This window comes from Anneissia japonica, unplaced genomic scaffold (genome assembly GCF_011630105.1).
Source record: "Anneissia japonica isolate Jap-2015-1 unplaced genomic scaffold, ASM1163010v1 scaffold287726_len2788222_cov184, whole genome shotgun sequence".
Lineage (NCBI taxonomy): Eukaryota > Metazoa > Echinodermata > Crinoidea > Comatulida > Comatulidae > Anneissia > Anneissia japonica.
Window position 1 is genome coordinate 2416465 of NW_022705125.1, and position 9876 is coordinate 2426340.

The following is a 9876-nucleotide window of genomic DNA, read 5'->3' on the forward strand; positions in this document are numbered from 1 at the left end:
GAAAAATTTTGACCGACCGACCAATTCTGTTAAGTTAAGACAGCATTTTTTGGGCCTTGAGGCCAACTCAGACAGCATTGTATGATGCAGCCTGGTCTGTGTGAGTTAAATGCAGACGCGAGAATATCATAATATTCTCACGACGACCTAAAGACTTTCCTTGACAATAAATGATGGCGGGGTGCGTCGCTGTCTGAGTTGGCCTTAGCTTGTAGAAGTAAAGTTGAAGACCACTTTGTAATCCACACCAAGTATTCAAAATCTAGTTTTGTATCTTAATTTTATTCAAGATATAAAATACCAAAATAATACTGTACTATACAATAGCAGATCAAAACAAAATTCCCTAGATGGGTATACAGAGCACACGGAAGTATGAATGTTCACCCCCTCTATGGTATGTATAAATTGAACGAGATGCATAGTTATAACAATATGGTGAGCACACTCAGGCAAGATCATGTTACCAGATTGTGTCCAATAACTCAACATAATTAGAAAGGACAGCGCCACCACTATGCCAGGATTAATTGGATCAGCATCAAAGATCTTATAAACACAAGATCGCGTTCTCCACGATTTACGCGTGACAAATAGAAGCGTCGATTTGGCACAGAAAAGTAATCAGTTTTGGGAGAGGGCATCCTAGTCGTTGCCATGGATCTGAGATAGGGTGTTCGCGTTACGCCATAAGTTCATTACCAAGTACATTAATTTGTTCCTTACGTTCTAAAGAGAGGGCGCATTGTAAATCGGACGCTTCTATTGTTACGCGTAAACGTAAAGTCGCGCTGCGTACGCTATGGTCAGAGCGGTCAAGGTTCAAAAGTTTTCAATTTTGCAAGAGGGCGCCCTTCATGCCTTATTACAGAATTTGCACGTCTAAATCGCAGAGAACGCTATCTTGTGTTTATAAGATCTTTGATCAGCATTACGTCCCGGTGGTAATGTGTATTTTATAAACTTGACGCACATAGCATCAGCCAACAAATGCGTCCATACTTTAAAGGAAACTAGTTTTAGAATTCATTTTTATCTCCAAAATGGCTGCACATTGTTGGCTGAAGCAGCATAACAACGTTGTTTGCCACACACTTTAACATAGTACTTTTATTATGGTTTGGCATTTTATATTGCTTTTTTCGGGTGGTGAAGACACCCATTTATAGCTTTTATATTAGAGGATCTAGACTTTTGATGAACGAATGCTTTTGTATGATGTGCACTCGCTCACATTCTCGTCCTAGCTGTATGACTGCACGTACATAATTATTCCAGTTCCTAACAGGCTACCAGTTCATTTCACTTCAATCGTGCTTCTCTTTTGATGAATCGTTGTTGCGGCTTCTCAGCCACCTAACTGACTTGTAAAATGATGAGACGATGGGCAGCATGATGGGTAAAAATAGTGGAATGTATATAGCAAACCTGTTGAAGAAATAACACAGACAAATAATCAGTTATACCTAGAATATTTACAGTATAATCAATTAAGATATGTTGTGCTTTTGTAGTGTAATGGCTGTCCTAGAGCCATGTGTTCAATCACTTTAAATAAAACTATTATTGATACAAAGTTTGAGTTCTGTTGGAGCCCAAGTTGTAGGAACCTCCTGGAAATTATCATAGTTTGCAATCATCAAGTAAAAATTTCTTGCAAACTAACCCATCTGCAAATTCAATAATGTTAGATGTTTTACTACTGCATCCATTAGCTGTTTATGAATGTCATCATGTGTAGCAGAAACAACCTCCCTTTAAAGTAGCTTTAATCAACTTGCAATTAAAAATACACTAAATATTCATGTGATTCTTAATCAAGTTATTTACACAGATACTTACTTTTGGTCTTCTGGAAAGTAAAGTAATTCAAGCAATGACGAATCGAAGAAGGCCTCTTCCGCTGTTTGGATCGCTTTCTTAGAAGCGTGGAAAGCACGATAGACATTCCCTTCGGCTAGAAACCTCTCGCTCAGTTGGATTGTTTCAACTGCACTATAGACCTAGAAAACCACCAAATCCACACATCATGTAAAGTGTTCCCTTATTCTTTATTTAACTTCCAATAAAGCTTCAGCTGTTTTCTTGATTCAATAATCAATTTTAGTTTCATTATCATTTTTTATTTTATGCCTTGTATAGCCTTCTGTTATTAAAGACATATCAAGACAAGGAAAAAATTCACCTTTAACAAATTATGCAAGGAAAGGGAAAACTATGGCATGTTTGTTTCATCCCTGTTTACACAGTCAAATTGTTGATTGTCAGAAAACAGATTCCAAATCTGAGACCCACCACCCAACCACTCTTAAAGATTGTAGAATCTGCCTGTTATAATCTAAAATCTGGACATATTAGTAGGATTGATAAAAATAGAATTTTCATATCAAATGTTTATCTTATTCTTTGTCTTGTTCAATCATTCTAGTAAAAATAATGGGATAAAGGTTTGCATGTCTAAATATACTGCCTTATAAATCTTTCTGAAGCAATTATCTTATATGCTGCCCTCTATTGGTAATGTGAAAAGTGTGTCACTGAAGAATACTCACCTCTTTAGCAACATTGTCTTTTATTACCATATTGGAAATCTTTCCTAGAAGTTGCGAGAGCGAAGTCAAAGTTGAAGATGCTGTTGCAATATTTTCTAATGTTTTAGTTCGGAATAGCACATCCACTTCCTATGAAAATTAATTGTAGAGCTCAATAAATTAGAAGATCTTGAATTATGAAATAAATGGTAATTGTAAAATGCTTTATGACCTTTTCCCTGGTAGTTCGTTCAGTGAAGTTAATTTCTCCTTTCTTTTTATTGCAGTTAGTTTGGGTGAAATAGTATACCATGAATGCTCTCGAGTGCAATGGGGTAAAATATTTCATGAGGTGAAAGATTGGATTCTCTATTCATTGGCACGTTGAGTACTATTCAACGATCGTTGACTGGTCTCTCAAAAACCATTGAATAGTCCATTTATTCAATCCCATATGACCTGTTTTCAACCAATCAAATTATATAAAATAGGTGTTGTATATAATAGAATGTCTATATAAGAACCAGCATTTTATGATCAGGCCTCAACACTGTGGTCACGTTCTCAAATCCTCGCAGTCGACTTTGTCCTTAGGCCCAGGAGTATAAATTGGTACCGAGAAGGATGTTGTGGCATTGCATATATTACTTTTGTACAATGTATGTTATTAATCACCAGGATAATAATGTTCTCACACCTTTCATAATTATTGGTTTGTAATGGGTGCCATATAAAATTGAGATGTTATTATTTAGTATCCAAAATTTTTTTGTAGCTATGATGCCTGCTTTTCTATCGTAGGGGTCCGGGTTCAATCAGTATGAATTCTGCGACTCATAAACCAACATTAGTGGAACAATATAATACCTATATCATTTTATTATTAGAAAAACATTGGTAGGCCAACTTTTTAAAAATAAAAAACAATACATAGCTTGACTATTAGTGTAACATGCTGTTACTACAGTATTTAAACAATTTCAAGAATTGACAGAAAATTATAGTTATATACCCAATCAGTAATGGCCGAGTTTTTCTCCTCCTGAAGGAACATATCTGCATTCTGCAAAAAAGAGAGGAAAACCAAATATAACAGATAAAATTGAAGTAAAGAAACAGGTTCCAGTTTCCAAAAAAAAATGTGGTCTGAGAAAGCCTTGTTCATGTGCAAGCAAGCGCGACAGCGGTACAGACGATGAAAATCTTAGGTACAAATGCAATCAATCAACACTTTTTTGAAAGAAAATGTTCAGGTTCTGAAAAAAAATGCTGTACATTAGGGTGATAATCCAGTGATTATATTATTGGCCTACCAATATTATTATCATTATTAGACTTAAAGCTTGGAAACCAAAACATCACTTTACAATTTATAATTTTAAACAATAAAATACTTCATTATTAGTCTTAATGACATGCATAATTAATATGCAAATGACCCACCTGTGCAGGTATACCAAGCAACAACCTAAGCTGACCAACGAACACCTCCATCACGTATTGCATATCAACCTTTAACGGGTCACGTTCACTCTTGTCCTCCACGTTCTCTGGTGTATTGTACACCAACACGCCACCCCAGCGAGGGCTTAGGAATGCGTTGAACAGGCTTCGGTTATCATGCGCATCCATTACGTATAATGGAGATTGTGACTTAGTTGGTAGGTATACAATGAAGTTCAGATCAGGGTTTGTAGAAATATGACTGCCTGAATACAGAAAAAAAATATGGATATTATTATTATTACTTCTTTATTGAATAAGAAATTTTATATGCAATTGTATATACAGTACACAGTGACAAATTTAATTCATTGTATATAGATTTTTGTAGGATTTATTTCCATTCCAGTCATGTTGGTATAATGATGTTATGAAATTAACTTTTCTTTTTTTTTTTTGCTGTATGAATGAATGAATTAATGATAGTGGTTGATTATGCTTGCCTTCCAATCCCAGGGTTCTGGGTTTAATTCCTGTCAGTGTTGCAGGAAGTTTCGTGCATGTATGTTTCCCGCTTGTGAAAGGGATTATTACCTACAATGGGATAGTGATATAATCACAATATGGGTATCCTTGGCACATGTGCGTGAGCCTAAATAAATAATAAAAATAAAATAAATGTTGTTGATGAATGCAATTATGTTACTCTTACCAAGCCTTGCTTCAATTGGGTTGATGACATGCGCAAGGTGTTCATATGGTAGAATATAACTATTGTCTATGCCAGATTTTCTAGGTTGTACTGCTAGCTTTGAGTAATATAGTACTTGGGATTCTACACCAAAGTCAGCAAACTCAGACAATTTATCAAGAAATGGTTGCAAGTAAGCTGGAAAAATATGAAAACAAAAATATTTATTGCTATTAATTTCACAATGAAATAATTACTATCACCACCACTAAACAGGTGTCCCAAGCCTCCTGCAAGCTGTAGGAGTATCCCGGAAACCAAGGCAGTCTCCCGCAGATTAGCAGGGCAAAAAAAATCACTCAGAAAATAACCCATCTGCTGCAAATTCAGGATATCTGCATGTTTCTACAACTTTATTATCAATTGTCTCCCAGGAGTCAGTGCCAATAGCTATCACCATGCAGCACAGCAGAATGCAAAATAAAATTCAATTCCAAACATTCACGTCTTACTAGGTATCTATATACTCCTGTGTGAAAAGTGACAAACCTGAATAAGTAGATACTTGTTTTGCGAACTTACTTTTAACCATAGTCAGAGGAGGGCGAAAAAAAAAATTAAAACAATATTTTATTTCCTTATTTAGCAAATAGGTTTGCCAAAAACATTCAGATGGAGTAGAAAATGAAAATAACAATTTTTTGTTGAATGTTGAAAGAGTGTAGTAATGTGATGGTTAAACGCTCTAAATTTATATAATTAGGAAGAAATACACATTATCATATTTTTTGAGTTTCAAGGCAAAGAAAAATTTTTAATTATTTCTGAAATTTCCATTTCTTTGTGACGGTGGGTGCGCTAATAGGCCAAAAATAAAATTTTAATTTCATCCGAAATCATCATTATTTGCGTGTGGGGGTTCGCTAAAAAAGGTGTAAAAAAAGTATCACCTAAAGTGCAGCCAAATACAACATGAGATTTGAACCTTCGACCTTAAAATTTAATAGCCTAACTACACCCATTGTGTCATGTTATCTTGTACAGCTATCTATAGTTTCTAACAAAAAATATTCAACTTACACTAATATTACTCTTATTACTATTACATTAAAATCTCTTCACTTACATTGCACACCACTTGCTATATCCCATGTATAATGTATACTTGCCGGGTCAGGGTTCAAAAGGTTAAATGAAAGTTCATAACCTGGTTTTGACCTCAAAGCTCGCATACTATCTATATCATCCTACAAAAATATTTAGAAAAACACACACAAATTAAAATCAGGAAAATTATAATAAAAATATCAACTTTTTATTTTTTTTTATTCATCCAACATTGGCATGTTAAAAACATTTACAATTTCATATATTTCTCAGGTACTAAATTTAAAGAACACTTTTTCACTTTTATGTCACTTAATTTAACTAATATTATACATTAATTATTAATTATATAACTTAATCATGTTAGTATTTTAACCATAAATATAATTTCGGATTCCTATTATATATTTGTGTTTATTATAAACTTGATTACAATAAAGTTGGTCCTTTGACTTTCAATATTGAATATAATATTAGTATCATAACTGATCCATTTCCAGTTGTGATGTGGTTCAACTTACTTGTGAATTTGCACTTTGTTTTGAAGTTAAATGTGACTTAACAATTAGCCTTTCATTTGTAAACACTTCACGGATCAATTGCATAACAAAGGCCACGGTATTGTCCAAATCTACAAATGGAATTTCACAATGTGAGTGAACATCATTATTTACCTTAATAGGTTTGTAATGAATAAATATATATCAACGATTATGACCAATAAAAATACACAAATCAATATCACCATGGAGATTGACTATTAATTATGGATGAATTGAATTAGCTTTATGCACTTTATTAAATCAATAATCATACCATAACTTGGCTGTTTACTTGCAACTAAATTGGAAATTAATTCCTCTATTAAGAAGCTGAATAAACACACACTCACTACAAAGATAAATGCACAGAATTTGGTGTCCTCTTTCACTGTCAGCATGTTATAACTTGGTTCTCCCTGGTAAATTTCTCTCCTTCTGGTAATCTCAATGTTCTTTGTTAAGCCCTCTCTCAGTTCAGCTGAGAGAGGGGTTTTTTTTTATTGTTTGTTGTAACAGAGAACTAAACAGGAAAAGGGGTTCATCCCACTCCCTCCATTTTTTCTCCCCTATTCCTTCTCAAGAAATGCTGTGACTTTGTGAATGCATATATACAAGTTTCTTTCTAATTAAATGGAGGGAGACCTGTAATCGAAAATGACAGAAAAGTTTTCAAATACTTAGGAAGGATATTAGCTAGATTTGAGCCTACACTTACTGGATATTAGGTTGAGCACCTCACCACAAAACCATAAAGCATCTCCCATCTAAATCTTACCTTGTTCAAACTTAACATAACCCCTTCTTTTCTGACTCAATATAGTGCTTGAGGAATTGAACAGTTGTTCAGAAAGTATATAAACATCTGATTTTCCTAATTTAGGTTGAGCCATCTCTTCTTCATTTTGGTTACTGGTAAGTGCCATATCGAAATCTAGTAAAAAGACAAGAACATTACAATAGTATTAATACTATGTGTTGAATTTTAAATATCTTTTATATCGTACTGTTTATTTATGTGAATTTTAGGTGTTTCATATTTTCAAAGATTTCCAGTGTAACATTGGACAATAAAAGTTATCTTATCATGTCAATTTTTTGCACACACATTAACAATAAAACTCATATTTTAAAAAAAGACTTTTGAATATTAAATTTAAAATCTGTATAATAATTATTACCATCTATTTGATAATACCAAACCACACCAAATAAAACAAGATGGGCTCTCATTTTACACACTTTTCTATTTTGTATACAGTAGAACCTCCTTTTTTCGTACTTCAGTTATATACAACTCGTATGGACGATGATGTCAACAAAACCAGCAAACATACTCAAAACAAATGGCCCTTTTTAGGACAACCATAATGTAAAAAGAGATTTGTTAGTTCTGTCTGTTTATTACTTCAATATTGTAACAATAAACAAACCAAATGCAAGGAATTTGCATTCAACAGCAACGTTGATTATGTCTAATTAATGCACTGCTATAATCTACAAATATAATGTGGACTGAGCGAGATGAACAACAACTGTTCGTGAGCAAAATAATTTCTTTCCTACTAAGCTTCTTGTGAAGAACTCGTCTGATCGAATTTTCTACACAAAGTTTACCAAGCTTGCCAATGAATGCTAATTGTTTAGCTCACCCAGTGCAGTGCACATGGTTTTAGTTTGTCTTAGCACGCCCAGACAAGACCGCAGCTCTGTTGTTTAGAATAGCCATAAAGGGGAATTCCCCAAGATATACCTTTGTCGTATAGGTAATCTTACAATATTTTCGTGTAATGTGATGAATTAATACACTTGGTTTATTTGAACACTTTAGTATGACATTGAAAAGTGATGAATAAAAACACTAAACACATGGTTATATTTGTAGGCCTAGGGCTACATTTGTAGGCCTAGGTAACATCGTTCGTCCATAACATATGTTTATTGAGTCTTACGTACGTATTAGGTCAAAGATCACCACAAATTGAACCCAACCTTAATTTTATGAATCTTCTGATTTACGTACACCCTCTGGTCCCGTTCCGTACATAAAATCAGGGTTCTACCATACAGTTTGTTATTTGTCATTTTAATGTCATTTTATCTACCAAGCATAACAAATTTCTGTATATATTACATACAGACCAAAAATAGTTCTTGAATCTTTAATGCAATTAACAATCAATATAAACATTAAGATCATTGACAACTATGAAATAACTTGTTAATGTGAAATTAATATGATTATATAGGTAACATATCTAATAAGCTTAAGCTTATGAGCTTAACAAAAATCCTTTAAATTGATTATCAGCAAATTTTAAGGGTCTTTACAAAGAATATAGTTACATAATTTGAATAAACGCCCCGGGGCGTTTATGTTTTCCTCGAGCAAATTCCCCCTCCCTCCTAAACTATAAATAACACTAATGAACATTTACAGTAAAATTAAGTGAAGTTTAGTTGAGTATATAATGTATGTATTCATTTGACACCATATGCCTCCCTCGAATAAACGCCCCTCAAAAACCCTTCTCAACAACAATAGCGTATCTAGGAGTCTTGAAATTCGGTGGCTAATTGGGGAGTACAAAGGACACGTGGGAAGGCCTGATGATTAGGTGAGGGGTATTAGCTCGCAAAGCAAGGTCATTTTAGGCGATTTTGAGCGTGATTTTTGTGAGGGACGACTGGAGGGGGTGCAAGAATTTTTTGGAGGGGGCGTGCACTCCCACACATCCCCTAGATTCACCACTGCTCAACAATAAATGCTCTGGAGCATTTATTCAAATAAATACGGTACATGGAAAAAACTTTCTCTTTGTACAAAGCTAGCAATGAAAATAATTTATTTGATTTTTTACCTTAACACGTTCTTAAAACAATGAAAATTAAAATTTTATTAAAAAAAATACTAAATCAAGATTGACTTACCTTTTAGTGTTTTACTTTTTGATAAGATATGTGCAGTTTTACCAGAGCATTCATTAAGTGAAATCTTGTATTGAATTGAAAGGTCGCCTAATCTCACAATACCTTAAAAAAAAAGGAAAAAGGAAGTAACGTGTATTATCACGTATAGACAAGACTTAAAATAGCAAATTACGATTGCAAAAAAGGGAGTGGTCATCTTATACGTGCAACACATACAATTTTCTCATTTTTAAATCATGTTCGTCTTATGTGTGGATCGTCCGTAACATGCAAACTTACTACTGAAATCAAGCTAATAACTGTTAGTATAATGAAAGCAATTTTAAATGAGGAGAAATAAGATTTTGATGAACAACTAAAAGCCCATAAAAATTGCATTGTTTGGACGATTAGTCCTACATTTGGCTCGTTTTTTTTTAACCAGCTAGATAAAGTATCAAAACCATACAGAGCAGCAAAAAGTAGGAAGTCTGACCGCAAAACAGATGGGTCATCTTATATATACGGTCGACATACAAGAATCAGCAAAAAATCTTTCAAACTCGGGCATCGTACAATACGGAGATCGCCTTACATGCAAAAATATATATGGTAGTTAGAATCAGTGTTATTATTTATATAAACTGTAATAATA

The 9876-nt window shown here is 33.7% G+C and overlaps 1 protein-coding gene across 1 annotated transcript in view; it reads right to left on the reverse strand.

Annotated features, from left to right (window-relative positions):
* Positions 1-262: 262 nt before the first annotated feature.
* Positions 263-9876, reverse strand: part of LOC117105259 (GPI transamidase component PIG-S-like) — a 14470-nt gene continuing 4856 nt past the window's right edge. The window contains exons 5-13 of the mRNA XM_033246350.1: positions 7090-7245; positions 6294-6403; positions 5792-5912; positions 4687-4863; positions 3975-4240; positions 3544-3594; positions 2553-2681; positions 1843-2003; positions 263-1428 (exon numbers count right to left, since the gene is read on the reverse strand). Coding sequence (XP_033102241.1) covers positions 1308-1428; positions 1843-2003; positions 2553-2681; positions 3544-3594; positions 3975-4240; positions 4687-4863; positions 5792-5912; positions 6294-6403; positions 7090-7245 — 1292 coding nt within the window. The 3' untranslated portion in view covers positions 263-1307. The remainder of the gene's footprint in view (positions 1429-1842; positions 2004-2552; positions 2682-3543; positions 3595-3974; positions 4241-4686; positions 4864-5791; positions 5913-6293; positions 6404-7089; positions 7246-9876) is intronic.